The sequence below is a fragment of the Gobio gobio genome (assembly GCF_949357685.1).
Source record: "Gobio gobio genome assembly, chromosome: 2".
NCBI lineage: Eukaryota > Metazoa > Chordata > Actinopteri > Cypriniformes > Gobionidae > Gobio > Gobio gobio.
Genome location: NC_137098.1, coordinates 38,936,205 through 38,953,646, shown reverse-complemented (window position 1 = coordinate 38,953,646; position 17,442 = coordinate 38,936,205). Strand labels below are relative to the sequence as shown.

General features: G+C 38.1%; 1 protein-coding gene across 1 annotated transcript in view; it reads right to left on the bottom strand.

Moving 5' to 3' along the window:
* plxdc2b (plexin domain containing 2b) overlaps positions 1 to 17,442 on the bottom strand; it is a 61,851-nt gene that overhangs the window by 21,183 nt on the left and 23,226 nt on the right. The window contains exons 2-7 of the mRNA XM_079846199.1: positions 12,544 to 12,743; positions 4,693 to 4,839; positions 3,987 to 4,056; positions 2,245 to 2,367; positions 1,506 to 1,624; positions 643 to 742 (exon numbers count right to left, since the gene is read on the bottom strand). Of these exons, the coding sequence (XP_079702325.1) occupies positions 643 to 742; positions 1,506 to 1,624; positions 2,245 to 2,367; positions 3,987 to 4,056; positions 4,693 to 4,839; positions 12,544 to 12,743 (759 nt within the window). The remainder of the gene's footprint in view (positions 1 to 642; positions 743 to 1,505; positions 1,625 to 2,244; positions 2,368 to 3,986; positions 4,057 to 4,692; positions 4,840 to 12,543; positions 12,744 to 17,442) is intronic.

Below are 17,442 nucleotides of genomic sequence, written 5' to 3'. Positions count from 1 at the left end.
TGATATTGCCTGGAGATATGCATGTGTGTGCACATGCATCTTAAACAGTGTGGCCTGATGAGTCTCCAGACGCTAATTAGTGAAACAGAGGCAAGACCAACGCAGGCTATTACCACTCTCAATCACTTCATCTCATTCTAGACTCTCTGCTTCCCCTCAGAGCTGACTCTCTCTCTCGCTTATATTGTAACAGACAAATAGACAGACAGGATGATGCCAAGCCTGCCCTTTCTCAGCAGATAGTCACAAACAACACATACACTTGGAAAGAATAAGCTGTCGGGAAAAATCATGAGCTTCCATTCATGATGTCCTGACTGCAAACCCTTCATCTCCTCCTGTTCTCTCCCACACTCGCTCACTGCCCAACTCCAGACATATTTATCTGCTAAATTCGTCTCTCCAGCACAGTTGTGTTTGGTCCTGCTGGGCTCGCTGTTACTACAACATCAAAGACTTTTGCTGCTTGGCACACTAGACAACAAACAGACAGCTTGAGAAGGGAGGAGATTGGAGCTTTGAGATCATCCCAGAAGTAACTGACTGTCAGAACAAACATACTCCCAATTTTCTGAATAGCACCTGTCGTACAGAATGCAGATGGTTTACTGGTGTTATGATAAATGCATCACATTCACTCACTGGGGATCTGCTGGATCTTATGGACCACCACAAAGGCATCAGACAGCCCAACCTTCACTGGATGATTGACAGAGCTGATCTTTGCTATCTGCACTGGGACCTGAAATAAAAGCACATATTATTTATCTCATCAATCATCGACTTGAGAGGGGAATTTTGACAGCTAGAAAGAAAGAAAGAAAGAAAGAAAGAAAGAAAGAAAGAAAGAAAGAAAGAAAGAAAGAAAGAAAGAAAGAAAGAAAGAAAGAAAGAAAGAAAGAAAGAAAGAAAGAAAGAAGATAAAAAGTGAGTAGAGCAGACATAGAGAAAGGGAGAGGCTTAATTCAGTTAGGAAGTTTGCGGGCTGAATGAGCTTTGCAATAATTAAATAAATCTCAACAGCATTTCCAAGAATGCCTTCTGACTAGAGGCTTACAATATCTCTTTATATATTTCTGTCAGCAAAGTTATCCATACATATTTTAATCTTTATTCATAAAATGATTACACATACTATTATTATTATATTATACATCACATTATAAATATGCATGTATATAATATAAATATTGTCAAATTTAAATATTATTTACATAATGACTAAAGGTGATTCATGCATCTTAAGTATGTCACATTTGACTGCACATGATCTGTTTTTCAACTGGAAAGTCTTAACCATATCGTTACATATCTCTTTGACGTTACATGGTGCCTGACCATGTTTGTAAGTGGAAAATTGAAAAGTGACACACAATCACACAGACTCTGATGGAACAGGAAGTAATCACAGAAGAGCCAAGTCACACAGTGAGAGAGACAAATAGAAAACAGGATGAAAGACATATGGAGGAAGAAATGAAAAAATATATATATTTATATCAGACCTCTTTGTAAGCAAAGACAATTCGCCCATCGCTGTGTAATGTGGCCTGGAAGGTGAAACTTCCTAGATTATAAGAATCCTGAAGATGGACGTGATCCCACTGGACAACCAAAGCAGTTCCTATAAAACATACACACACAATAGTATATTTAATATAAATATTCTCTACTTATCTTTTCAAAATGCTATTGATTTATGTGCCTGTAAAGCTCTGTAATCAACAGCATCTTGAAAAGATAGCCTGATCTATAATGTGACACATTTGATTCATGGCAAGTCGAGGCACAATATTTTTGATGGGTGTGTGTATTTGAAGATTGGTAGGTCTGACAGATTTATATTGGGTATTCCTGTACTATTATATATTTTCACTATATAATTCTGTCAGATAGGGCACTCTCTGTCTCTCAGTTTCTCTCTCTAACACACACACACACACAAACAGACACACACGCACAGGTTTGTTTTGCTATCTAAGTGAGGACATACCATAGGTGTAATGGTTTTTATACTGTACAAACTGTACATTCTATCCCCCTATACTACCCCTACCCATCACAGGAAACATTCTGCATTTTTACATGTTTAATAAAACATTGTTTAGTATGTTTTTAAAGCTAATGAGGAGATGAAATGTCGTAATACCAGTGTAATACATGTTTCATTATACAAATTTGTGTCCTCATAAATCACAAAAACAAACACACACACACACACACACCAGTGCCTCTGTCTCTTACCATTGTCAAAATAGATGACAGTTGAGTTTCTGGAGAGGCTGGGGTCAAAGTTTGCCATAAGTGGAGCAATATATTGCGTGGCTGTCAACATTCGGTGAACCACATCTCCTGTGTAGATGAACCCTGAAAAGACACACAAACACACACACAATCCAAACCATTACAACTCATATCCATGCATTAACAAAATCATTTAAAATGTGATCTTCAAGATGAAAATAATATAAAGGCACTCAATTTGTTTATGAATAAACTGTTTTGGCACCAATATATGAACATGTGCGCCTCTTTCCTCCTCTAAATCTCTGTGCTCTCCTCCTTTCTCATCTATCCATCCTGGCAAACAGCCCTGGCCTGTCTCCAAAGTGATTAATACTCTAATTAGCCATATAAATGCCTCCTTCCATCCCACTCACAAACAGGAGAGAGGACCTTCCAAACACACATACATAATCTAAAATGCGTCTTCAGCATTTGTCTGCTTAAATCAATGCAAATCTTTCCACAGGAATTCAGCCAACCTGGACTGTGGTGACCACCTCCACTTTCTGTAAACACACAGCACTTAAAAACTCATTAAATTCGATTCAATAAAAAAAAAACTAAGACCAAAATAAGGTTCACTATTATTTACAACACAAAGATAAAAAATAAAAACAAATAATTAAAAGAATATTATAGCAATATGCACACTTAATAAAAACTATAACTTAATAATTATTAATAACTTTTTTAAACTACTGTCCCATTGTACTGTCACAGTACTTTTTTTCTAAGGGAGGTTTTAAAACATCTGTAACAATGATCACTTGAGTTTATCGTTTCATTACTGCCTCAATGACAACTAAACAACCATTAGACTACAAAAACATTTATTAATATAAATAACAAACGCAAATAGTGGCAGATACTATTTGCCCCTCAGTGTATTGTAGTATACTATAAAACATCATGCAATAAAAACATCATTTTTAGCTGATATGAGATGGGAATAGGGAGAATTTGAATGGGTTTGTTAAGTCAAAAGCTAAATTCACTGTCCTTGCTCTCCGCACCACTGTCCCAGTTACCAAAGGAGTTTCTTTTGTAATTGTGTCTGGCTCAACCAGACTATGGTGGGTGGAGTCAAAAAGATGGGCTATTTGCATAATTATTTAAACAGACAATCCGATTTTAATAATTTAGCAAGCATTTTCCAGTGCTGTTTATTATGTATTATTTAGGCAGGAAAAGTACCTTTGATACAGGAGCACATGATTTTTCGTGGCTTCTCTGGGAAATTTAGATCACTTGTGTTTCACCGTTCATAACCACAGAGTGACTGATGTAATTATAGGGAGAAATTATATGCCGATTTTCTCTCTCTATCTTTCCCTCACTCTCTTCGCTTCATCTCAGAAACATTCCGGCAGCCAGTGAGTCACATGAACCAGGATCATAATAAAAATCCCCACATATGCCTTCATATCTACAGCATGCACAGTTAGCCGTTATTAAGAAGAACCTCTCACAGCTGATAAACAACATGATCCTCTGGAACACTGTGACTCAGTCAAGCTCTTATGCCTACAAGCAAGAACCAATCAATTATATATTCATCTGCAAGCTCATATAGATCATATGTTCTGCTTCAGCCATATAATACTCATATCGCATGGAGACAGGCAGACGCTCTCTTATAACCTGAGTGAAAATCATTGGCTGTGCTGCATACATCACGTGGAGGAGGACAGTTCACTTACCGCCAGTTGCAACAGTGATCTCTCGCAACAAATGTCCATAAAATGGAAAATCAAAGGAGAGATTTACCCGCTGAGGATGAAAATAAGACAAAATTTAGCTTGCAATTATAAAAAGATCTAAACAATAAGAAGAATCAAAATAAAATTACGATAGAAAGCCGTGATTACAATAAAACATATAGCAAGTGTACATCCAGATGGACCCCGTGGACTCATTCTGTGGTCGGCTAAAGCAAACATAACTCTGCTAATAAATTTGACTTCTGTCCTAAATCTATGGTATGCTTGTCCGCTGTGGTTTCTTTTGTTTGGCATGTGCAATGTGAGGATATCGCAGTCTGTTCCAGTAATGGGATGGCGCCACACCAAAACCTGATCCCATTTCAGAGAAATGTGGCATTTGAGGATCGACACTTGGTCTGTTTCTTTCATAATCGACACGAGCAGACAACTCGTCCAGAAACAACAAAAACAGGTATAAACCTCACTATACAAAGTGTTGTTCTTGTAAGAAACATGCAAACGGCTGATGGAAAACAGTTATTGCTCAACTTGAATGTTGGTCAATGTTGGCATTTCTTGCCAGTTTCATTTTAAAAGAAGTGTCCTGCTTTCTATTTGAGTCTAATGAATGAATGAATGAATAAATATTAATAATCTAGTGTTTGCCATATAAAATGAGATTAAAATTTGTTTTAAGTCTTACCGCTGCTTGTCTGTGTGTATTGGACAGGATGCCGTGAATCTTCACCTTCTCTTTGTCCATCTGATCGATATTTACCCATAACTCTTTGCTCATAGGGTCACTGGGGCCATAGGTTTTTGAGGTGTAGTAGTTATGATCTGTGTCTTCCTATAAGGAAATATCAGACAGCCAGTCAGGAAAAAGGACACGATACTTGCTGAGAAGAAAATCATACAGGTCTGGAACAGCATGATGGTGTGCAACAAAATACATTTTTAATTTTAAGTGAACTATCCCTTTAATAAACTATGAATAAACATCCCAACACAATACACATTTGCTTATGCCAGGCTTTTTACAATCAGGGGGGCAGGAACCCATTCTGATTCACAAACAAAAACCATTTCAGGTCTTTCAGTATTAAAAACAAAACCAAACACTCAAAGAAAACATGAGCACACAGATGTTTACAACTGACTGAGCCAATCTCTGTTTGTTTGTTTTTTTGTATGTATGCATTTTCAGTGCTGACCACATATTTAAGAGGGACATGAGAGGTTTAATGAGCTCGGTGTTGATCAGCCGTGTCTATAGAGGTGTTCTAGCCTCTGCCTGGATAATATGACAACATCAAAACAGAGAAAAGGTCAACTGAGTTCTTTTAGCCCAGTTTTCCCTCTCTGTTCACCACAACAGAGCTGGGTGATAGAAAGACTCAAGAAAGGGGAAGACAAGTGATTGAGACACAAGGCTTATATGTGTTTAAATAAGTGTGGATGTATGTACTGTGTGTGAACGGACATATGCTTGCGATCAGATGTTCCTGATCTCAATATATAAGCAAAAACAAAACAAAAACGAACACTCCAAAAAGAATGACATTTTAAATAAATGAACAGGTCTGCCAGTTACATCTGCCAAGCAAATGGGTGAAAAATCTGAGTGCCAGCAGAAACAACCCATCACTGCTGATTAGCAACAGCATAACACTTTGGACTGAGATAGAAGAAAACGATCAACTCACAAAAAGAAAATCAACTCATGGAACTTGTATCCCTCAATTTACTGACCATTACAAATCATTTTCTACAAGGACCATCATCAGTGATCCTATTATTATAAACTTGTGGATTTTAAAAACGAACCAAAATGAATATTTTGTCTACCAATTAGTATAATGCATGACAAAAACCCTTGCTCACATGACCAAGGCCATGAGTGTGACATGATCATTCATGACTCGAGTTTGAGTCCCAACCCACGGTCCCGCTCCCCTCTCTACTCTCCTGTCATGATAAAGGCATAAAGGCTGAAAATATATTTGGTAACACTTTATTTTACAGTGTCACATATGTTATACATCTTACATGTACTTACTAGCCTGGCGTGGCCATACTCAATTCTAGTCAGAATATGAGTCTGGTACCGCTCCATTGAGCTTTGATTATGGGGCGTGTTTCAACCGAGCCAGGAAAGACCTCAATTGGATAGACCCACAACCAATCAGAGCAACGGAGCGACGCATAACGTTATTTGTCAAATGTCAACAGAACTCAACTGCACTGTGTTGCCAAGTCCGTGTTTTTCTCCATGTTCGCGGGTTGAAGCGACCCCAATTATGTGATTATATAAACCCAGGAATGCGAATTTTAGCAGGCAACCTTGCCAAAATAACATATTTTGCCAACCAAACGCCATTTTTTCCGGAGAACCCCCCGGAAAGTTATTGTTTTGGGCTATAGTTTTGAGTAGCAATTGTGCGCGACATTGCAAAAACACTTGGAAACCCTGTCTGCACGCACGCTGGATTAAGTAACGTTACAAGAAAAAGATGAGTGTAAACGATCTTTGCCAGTAATAAAATAATTTAAGGATACACAGAGTACTTACCAACACGATCATCGTTTCTGAGAGAAATAGTGAAGGTGAATGCATATACGAACAAGTTCTCCGTTTAGGATAAGAGCAAATTCAACCCAAGAGCCTTCGATGACGTGGATGATTATGTTACTGTTTATCATCTGTCCATCATCGTCTAAAGCCCGCCCTGACAATTTCATTGGTCCGAACAGCTTCTGTTCGGGCATAATTACTCCTCTATGGAGCGAGTCCAGACCGAATTGCCCGAGCAAAAAAAATTGTGGGCGGGGCTAAATTCGGCTGGCATCCAGGCTATGTACTTACTGTCATAATAACAGTTAAAGGGATAGTTCACCCAAAAATGAAAATTAGCCAATAATTTACTCACCCTCAAGTCATCCTAGGTGTGTATGACATTCTTCTTTCAGACGAATAAAATCGGAGTTATATTACAAAAGTCCAGGCTAATCCAAGCATTAGAACTGGATTTATAGCTGCTCTGTTTTTGAAGTCCATAAAAAGTGCATCTGCCCATCAAATAACATGCTCCATGCGGCTCTGTGGTGTTAATAAAGGCCTTCTGAAGCAAATCGACGCGTTTGAGTAAGAAAAATATTCATATTTAAAACTTTATCAAGTAAACTTTCGGCCGACCGCCTTCTGTAGAAAAGTGTTGAATGTTGAAAATAAAACTCAAGATGCGTACGTGAAGTCATGACGAGCGGACCTGGTCGTGTTAGTCTTTCGATCAGCAGGGGAACTTTCAACAATTTTTCCATATATTAAACAGGGAAGGCGGTCGGCCGAAAGTTTACTTGATAAAGTTTTAAATATGGATATTTTTCTTACATAAACGCATCGATTTGCTTCAGAAGGCCTTCATTAACACCCCAGAGCTGCGTGGAGCACGTTATTTGATGGGCAGATGCACTTTTTATGGACTTCAAAAACAGAGCAGCTATAAATCCAATTCTAATGCTTGGATTAGCCTGGACTTTTGTAATATAACTCCAATTTTATTCGTCTGAAAGAAGAATGTAATATACACATAGGATGACTTGAGGGTGAGTAAATTATGGGCTAATTTTCATTTTTGGGTGAACTATCCCTAAAGTATGCATAGTTACATGGAATTTACCCTAAAACAAACCCTAATCCTACCATAACCCTGTAGTTATGTAGTTAATTAATATTACTCAGTACTTAAATATATAATTACACTATTACAATGACACTTTAAAGGAACACACCGACTTTTTGGGACTTTAGCTTAGTCACCTCATCCCCCAGAGTTAGAGAAGTCCATACATACCATTCTCATCTCTGTGCGTGCCATAACTCTGTCTGACTCACCCACTGCTAGCCTAGCTTAGCACTAGGGTGGCCATTTCCATAACACCAAAAAGGAGGACACTTTGCGGAATTTAGTGAGGCAAGAATAATTGCATAGGATTCTGGTGTACTCGCAACTACAATACAATTTTGTAGATCATATCAATGGTATCATGATACAGTGATTCTGCAATAGCCTACTCTATTCGTACCCAGACCATTTGATCTACAATATATATTGAGGTAGACCTATGTGTTAGAGGCAAAGAAGTGTTTGTTCACAGTATTTGTATTTATTCAAGACAATGTGATGTCTGTTTCAAAAACTGACCACTGAGAGGAACCTGTCTTGCAAAGTGCACAGTGCCTGAAAACATAACATTTCTGGACTTCTGGAAATAACAGAAATACATAAATAAACAAATAATGAATGTGAAAAATAAATGAATACACATTTCAGCTCTTAACAAAAAAGTTCACCCTCTGCAGCAGCTCTTTAAGAACTGATATGTGTATTTATTAATTTATTTTTCGCATTCATTATTTGTTTATTTATGTATTTCTGCTATTTATAGAAGTCCAGAAATGTAATGTTTTCTGGCACTGTGCCAGATTATTTGGTTATGTATTTCTGTATGACTGGTGATGCTTGACTGCATGATTATGATAGATTTTACAAAGCTCTGCAGTGGAAATTTTGTCATCCTGAGGTGATTTTGCTTCTTGAAAAAATGACCTAAGGGAAGACGTAGCCTACCTGGGGCTCGTCGGTTAAGTTGATGTTTTTCCGTGCTGGCATGTCGGTCAATGGCGGCTTTCCCTTGACTACTAACATCCACTTCACAGCGATACAGTGTGCAAAATCCATGAAAAGCGTCTCTACTACTTTTTGATATAAATTCATGCTCTTTTGTCCATTCCAGATTAAATGAGGTCTGAGCGTCTGACATCCTATGTTAACGCTATGATATGACGTAGCCCGCACATCGTGGAGGCTTGTTTACGTTTTAACCAATGATATATCAGATATTAATTTGACACCACTTTCAGCCAATCATTTGTTTGACAAGAGATCTTACGGCATTATACGCTATGCTGCTGCTTCCCAATAAAGATTCTAGAGTGGGTTTTTATAGGCCGATTCATGGCAACTTCAAAAAGGAGGACAAATAAGTGTCCGGCTTGAGGCTGTGTCGGACGCCAGACAGGGGGCTTAAAATCCAGACTGTCTGGCCAAAATCCGGACGTATGGCCACCCTACTTAGCACAAAGACTGGAGGTAAACGGCTCCAGCTAGCCTACTGCTCAGTAAGTGACAAAATAATGCCAACATTTTCCTATTTACATGTTGTGATGTGTATAGTTACATCGTGTACTAAGGCCGACGGAAAATGAAAAGTTGTTGTTTTCTAGACCGATATGGCTAAATTGGCTAGGAACTATACTCTCATTCCTGCGTAATAATCATGGAACTTGGAGCCGTACCATGGGTGCAGCGGCGCAATGATTTTACGCAGCACCTGAAAATAGTCCCCAGTACTCTCTGTGCAAGCAGGTTGTCACGTTGGTTATGTTGACGGAAGTTAGACTACTTTCAGGCGCTGCGTAATAAGTTCCTTGATTACTACGAAGGAATGAGAGTATAGTTCCTAGACATATCGGCCTAGAAAATCGCAACTTTTCATTTTCCGTTTATCTCCAGTGTTTGTGCTAAGCTAGGCTAGCAGTGTGTGCGTAAGACAGAGTTATGGCAAGCACAGAGATGAGAATGGTATGTATGGACTTATCTAACTCTGGGGGATACGGTGAATAAGCTAAAGTCCCAAAAGGTCTGTGTGTCCATTAAAAGAGAGAGCATTACAGTGAACCATTTATTTTTATATTGTGCGGACACGTGCTTTGTGAGTTCAAGACATGATGTTTGATTAACTAATAATCAAAAAGAAAGACCCACTGGACATGACCCTCTTAGAGCGTTAATGAATCACCCTGAATTGATCTATTGCTGTTTACTGAGCAAGGCAACCCTTGAAAAACCCTGAGCAAGGACAAAAACCCTTGATAAAACTCATAGATGTTTGCAGCATCTTATCAAACAGCCTGGCACTCTAGAATTCAGTATGGAACTATATGAATAATAAGAAATGTAATCTCTGACAGTTTAATCTCATACAGTACAAAACAAGAAGAGCTGAAATTAAAACCAGCTAAAACACAAAAGCCTAAACTAAAGCCTGAGGCCATGTCATAAAAAAGCAATAGAAATTCAAGCCTTTGAAACACAAAATAAAGTGTGTGTGAAATAAATGATGCACCTGGTGTATGGGTGTATGTGTGTATGCATGCTTATACAGGAATGCGTTTGTATACAGGAGCTGGTAGGAGTTCAAACACTAAAACTCTATCACACAGACCTTGTAAAACAGCATCAAAGGAAACAGCCAGTGGACATAAAAAATTTGCAAATACATACTGTATACACTCGCAGTGCTTTGATGAAATCATCATGTGGGAAACTAATTCAATACTGAAAACATGTGCACATAATTCATCTTGTGTTGTTTTTCATATGGATATAATGATCACATTGATCGATGTACAACTGCTCTCTGTCTTTCTGTGCACATTAGAGTATTATTATCCCAGATGCAGCCACTAAGACCAACTCAGACCAGCAAAAATTTCTATGCTGGTTAATGCAGGTTGTGCTTGTGGACCAGCATGCTGTGCAGTAGCCAAAACTTGGGTTGACTTTCTGATAAAACTGGTTGACATGAAGTCTTGCTGGTTATAGGCAGTTCACTTAAAAATGAAAATTCTGTCATAATTTACTCACCCTCATGTCATTCCAAACCTGTGTGACTTTCTTTCTTCAGTGGAACACAAAGGAAAATGTATCATGAAATATGTCAGAAACTGTTTTGGATATTGTTGACTTGTAAAAAAAAAAAAGAAAAATACACTAAGCATTATTTAGATATATCTTCTTTTATGTTCCACAGCAGAAAAATTCAAACAGGTTTGGAATAACATGTGGGTGAGTAAATGATGACAGAAACCAGCACTCCAGCTCCACTCTTTTGAGCAGGGATGGCACATAGAAATGTGTACAAATGAATATACAGTTAAACCAAATCTCAATGAACCAAGAACACTGTCGTAAGAGGAAGTCAAACCCCAGAGCTGAATGACTGACAGCCCGTAACTTTGTGCAGTCAGCTTGACAGCATTTCTATCTGTTTTTATGGTCTCTCATGCTCACCCTGCTGAACTTCCATGCTGGTCCTGGCTGGTCTAAATCATGCCTGGTGAATGTGCCTGACCAAAAGAAGCCTTGCAGTGTAAGATATCCTCGACTTTTCAGTGGGATGAACCTGACCCGAAATTGCGCACGCTCTTTCTAATTCCCTCTCGCAGCAAATAAACTACACCTTTTTTCACTCAACTGAGTTCTCCCTCAGAGATTGTGTGTGTGTGTGTGCGTGTGTGTGTGTGTGAGAGAGAGAGAGAGAGAGAGAGAGAGAGAGAGAGAGAGAGAGAGAGCATTAAAAAACAGGGTACAAAACAAGTTAAAATGTTCATAACAATTCATTACCTGAAGTTACTGCTTGACAAGCTGACCAAAACCAAAACCCAAATGCCCGTCACACTTGATCTATTTCAGAACTCAAATGTTCTTCCCTAGTCCAATTTTTAAAAGTTTGGGATAGGTAAGCTATTTTAAAAGAAGTCTTGTATGCTCACCATGGCTGCATATATTGAGCAAAAATACAGTAAAATTACGTAATATTGTAAATTATTATTACAATTTAAAATATATATAAAAAAAACATTTTCTTTTTTTTCTATTTTAAGTTTTTTTAAAGGGTTCAACCAAAAATTCTGTCATCATTTACTCACCTTCACGTCCTTCCAAATCGGCAAGACTTTCATTCATCTTCGGAACACAAATGAAGATACACATAGACATTAATCAGAGAACATAAACAGAAGCTCAACCGTACTTGCTTGACGTGTGAGAACAAACCTCATTGGTTCTTGCAGAAGCTCAAATGTGCTGCGTAACACACAAGAATGAACCTCATTGGTTCTCGCACGTTAAGAAAACAGGATTGAGTTTCCATTTATCATAACATGAATGTTTAAATGTAAATAAAAGCCTAAATGAAATCTCTAAATCATTTAAAGCTATCATATCTCTTCAGGAAATTTTGACTAATTGGCTAAATTCATATGGCTTAGTTTTATGATCTCTCTATGAACTTTTTGAAGTGTCAAAGTGGTAGTTGCTTGGACTGTCAATGAAGGGGAAGAAATCTCTCAGATTTCATTAAAAAGATCCTCATTTGTGTTCTGAAGATGATTGAAAGTCTTACGGGTTTGGAATGACATGAGGGTGAGTAAATGATGACAGAATTTTCATTTTTGGGTGAACTAACCCTTTAAGCCTAGCTCTAAAGCTAAACATAATCACTGAAATAAAATAAAAATAAATAACAATGCTGTCAATATGAAATGCATACAAATGTTCGTATAATTGTTATTATAGAATTATAATATATATTACTGTACATCCCCTTATTATTTTAATGGCAATGCTTTTCAAGTGACCACAACAGCGCAGTATGACTGATATATGAGGGAATATTCATCTTATGTTACAGTTTACAGTAAGGTTACCATTATTTGGGAGCTGTTGTCTGTGTCGTCATCAGCCAATATTCCAGGCAAATCCTGAGACTCAGGCTTCAAGCTGTCTTGACTGGCTTTGTTACTTTCCATTGGAAGCGCCTCTTGGAGAAGCCAACGTCTCCTCCTCAGCAGCTCTACTGTGACAACATCGTCCTGTGACCATCCCTGAAGAATTGAATAAGCAGCTCCTGGAACAACACAAAACAACAATCAAAAGTATAAACATGCAACATAAGGGGGGGGGGAAATCTGTATTTCCTCTTCAAAGCTTACAAAGGTCATGAGAATCAGTTTCATTGCTCAATTACATCAAATCCAATCCAGACAAACTTAATTTGTCTCACTACTGGCTCTCATGATCAAGACATCACCCATAAACATTTATGCCTTTTGATATGGTTTATACGGACACAAGCATCACTTTTTCTTTATTCTCCCTCTCTCACTCTGCCATGAGAACATCTTTTTTTTTTCAGATGAGCCTGTTTAACTGTAATAAAGCAGACGGTCCAGTGTACTCTTGACACTTAGTTTATTGTTAAACTGAGGGATGGTGTTACAATGTTACAGCAAATGGCTTCTGTGAGAGTCAAAGTTTAAAGGTGAAGAAAAGGTTGCAACTGCGAGCCAAGAGACTCAACCCATCCCGGTCTGCTTTTCTTCTTCTGTGGTCTGTATATCACTCTTTATGTGCCTAATCTCTTTCTTTTACCACCCACAACCACATACTCAGGGCCAAATTCTTATGCAAATCAAGACTCATGTGATCAGAGTTTAATTAAACCTTCTATTTACTTTGTTCTCTAGTCCTCTCACTGGAAATAAAGATGTGAGAAATGATGGGAGTATGTGAGCTGGAAATGAGGACGACTGAATAGCCAAAATGGGAATCATCAAACACACTTCATAATGTGATTAAGCAGACTAAACAAAAAGAAGGGGAAAAAGAAGAAACAAAAAGGAGAGACCAATGAATCACCCTGGAATGTCGGTTAGTGTCCTGCGAACACCAGCTTAATCTAAACTAAAAGTTCAATGCGGCGGTTGTCTGTTCAAGTTTAGTCAAAATCTTGGTATTTTTAGTAGCTGAGGTCGAGAGAGGAGAGAGGGAGAATAAGTTTAGGCCTCAACAACTTGTATTGATTTCATCAGATTGCATATAGAGATGACTAGTCTTTGTCTAATGACAGTGAACGCTTTAATACAGAAAAAAAAATCCTGGAGAATATGCATGCACAGACTTGAGCGCTCTGTAGCAGTAAGAGAAACGGCGGAAACAAAAACTAGCCAGAGGTATGTTTCCCAAAAGCATCATTAGCCAACTATGGTTGCAAGTTCCATTAAATTCTTTTGGTAACGACAGAACTTGTTACCATAGTTTTCTTTGGGAAACGCACCCCAAAATGATTCTCAATTCTCTGTCTACCCATCAAACACTTCTGATTAGCATGCAGCAGCTCCTCTCGCCTGAACCAGATCTCACACTCTTCCTCATTTACTTGCTTTGTGCTCTTGTTCCAGAGACACAAAATGTAATTAGTTCCTTATCTTATAAGACACGCATTTAAAGTAAAGAAATATTTCACTTTGAGACAAAGATTGAACCAATTGTACTTAAAACTCATCTGAGAATGCAAATATGCTTGAATATGCTTGTGCTGCTTAATATCGTTGTAGAAAGCATTATACATGACTCTCTGAATAGATCATTCAAAAGACCAGCATTTATTTGAAATAGAAATCTTTGTAACATTATAAAAGTCTTCACTGTCAATTCTGATCAATTTAATGCATCTTTGCTGAACAAAAATAGTGTCTTAAAAAAAAAAAAATTCTTGACTCCAAATGTTTGAAAGGTAGTGTATGTGCCTAATAAACGTTAGGCTCACTGGTGAGACAGTACCTAAAGAGGGTTTTTTAATTATTTAAACATCGTCCATAGCATAGTCTATTGAGGTCACAACAGCATCATTTTAATAAAGACCCATTTCATGTTTCATATTTCATTGTTATCTTTCTCCTTTATCACCAGGGTTTGTCTCATCCTGTACCACTGTTCCTGTGGATGATATACATTACAAAGAGTGTCTGACTGGCACATATGATGAACTATCATTGAAAAAAAACTTGAATGCAGATAAATTCTATTAGAGGAAGCATTCTCAGTCAGTTTGACAGATTTGCATAGTCTAGATCACAATTTGTGCAGTGCTAAACAAAATACTCAAGAATGCAATACTCCTCTATTGGGATCTCATTTAGAATTCAAAAAATCCTACCGAACACCATATCCTATTTCCAGAACTCAATCTTATTTATATGTGTTGCTCTGATAATCCCAGCACACATCTATTCATTCATGTGAGCGTCTAATCTATTCCCTGTTCTGCCAAACAACCCAAGTGAGAATGAAAGAAGAAAAACTGCTCAACTTGCAGAACACAGTTTTGTTTCCATGTCATCATGGTCTACTGTTCCTCCTTTAAACCCTCAATGTGAGAAAAGATCCTCAGAGCCAAGTCCTTCTGTAAAGCCCATTATACATAACAGGTCAATGAGGATTTAGAGAGGCGGCTGTCACTGACTTTTATTGTCGCTGAGTGGAAATCAGTGTCTGCTCGCGACACGCTTTGAAAAGCCACCGCAGCAGGGACAGGATCTCTTTCTCTCGTGCTTGTGCTTTCTTATTGCTGCGAGTCTAAATCCAGTCCCACATTTCCCTCTCTTTCTCTCATTCTTCATCTTCTGAGTAGAAGGTATGCCTTTCATTTCAGCTCTTAAGATGTCCATGAATGAATAAATAAATATCACACTATACATACAGATACTGCTACAAAAACTTTTTACTACAAAAATGTTCTTTAAACACTATGAAATTAATAATTAAAACCACTTGGAAACAACTAAGTATACTTATATGTATTGAAGGTAAATGTTATTAATATGATCAAAATATTCATATTCTAATGGAAGGAGAGAAAGAGGAACTGGTGTGTGTTTTATTCATTTGAAGTAAGAATGTGTCTTTGTGTGTAAAAGAAAGAGAGAGGAAAGACAGAAAACGTGGGAGAGAAACCTGCTAATGTGAATTTCCCTCCAGTCATGTCTAAAATGATCAAAATGACTGATATATTACTCTTAATTAATCTGAGGAGGACTGTCGGAAGGAGAGAAAAAGAGCAGAAAGGCAAAAAACTTAAGTTAGTAGACCACATGCATTTATCTTGAGTCACTGCTCTGGAACAAAATAAAAACGATAGAGCAAATGTAACACGGGGTACAAATGTCTTAAAGAAAGAAAGAGGTTTGGGGTTATGGGGGTTCAAAACCATTACAGAACACTCTAACGTAGTGCAGACGACTAGCTAGCAACAGAAGTCTAGAGGAGTTTGATTGGCTCACTCTCTCTCCAGCCACTACACAAAGCAGACATATTAGAGTGTGTAATTAAAGGTAAAGCATGCTGGAACAGGTCATCTGAACTCAGGATACACACAAACACGTCTAAATGTGAGAGAGACGAACAACAGTGTTCACTGCCTAATCAATGACCATACACCATCCATCTTTATCAAACCTAATGGTATATATATATATATATATATATATATATATATATATATATATATATATATATATATATATATATATATATATATATATATATATATATTACAATAATTTGTATATATCCGATCAGGCATAAGATTATGACCCCCTTTGTGTTGGTCCCCCTTTTGCTGCCAAAACAGCCCTGACTCGTTGAGGGATGGACTCCACTAGACCCCTGAAGGTGTGCTGTGGTATCTGCCACCAAGATGTTAGCAGCAGATCCTTTAAGTCCTGTAAATTGCGAGGTGGAGCCTCCAAGGATCAGACTTGTTTGTTCGATTGGATTGAGATCTGGGGATTTTGGAGGCCAAGTCAACACCTCAAACCATTCTTGAACCATTTTTGCTTTCAAGTATAGCCAACCTGTACACACACACGTTTCCATGTTTTATGGGGACATTAACTGTACAAACTGTATATTCTATCCCCCTACACTAACCTTACACCTAAACCTACCCATCACAGAAAACTCTGCTATTTTAGATTCATAAGCTTGTTTCCTCGTGGGGACCCAAAAAAATAGACTGGTATTACTATACTTGGGGGGACATTTGGTCCCCATAACGTAGGTGTCACGATCACCAGTAAGAGTGCCCGTGTAGTCCACCAGAGGGCACTCCACCTCAGACTATTGCCATATCACCACAGACTACGTTACCCATAATACTCACTGCTCCTCATCATCCCTGATTACATGCACCTGTGTCTCATTACCCTGTTTACCACACCCTATATAAACCTGGTTATCTCAGTCATTCACTGCGAAGTCTTGTTTGTTGTATAACTGCATTTCTGAGCGTTTTCAATGGTTTCTTGTCTCTTGGTCTTGAATTACTCGCCTGTTCCGTGGATTACCTGTCTCTCCTGCCTTGTTTGCCTGTTTGGACTGCTTGCCTGTGTATGACCTTTTGCCTGTTTTTGACTACGATTGTGGATTACCCTTCAATAAAGCTGCGTTTGGATCCTCAACAATTTAAGTCTTGAAGCAGTACGTTACAGTAGGGAATACCAGGACACAAATGGACACTGAATACATTACAGGAGAAATACATTTAATGGAAAAATGCCGTTTCTACATTGAATCAGTATGACTGATTTTGTCATGTAATTGAGTGATGTGTATGTAGTTTAGTGCAAGACCAGAGTAATAATTTCTAGTGTGTGTCTAGATGGTAGTTTGCGCACATTATATGGTCTGTGGCTGACAGTAATGACAGAATACAGACGGCTGGCTTTGCCCAAGGGTGATATAAGGTTTCGTTTACTAACCATTCA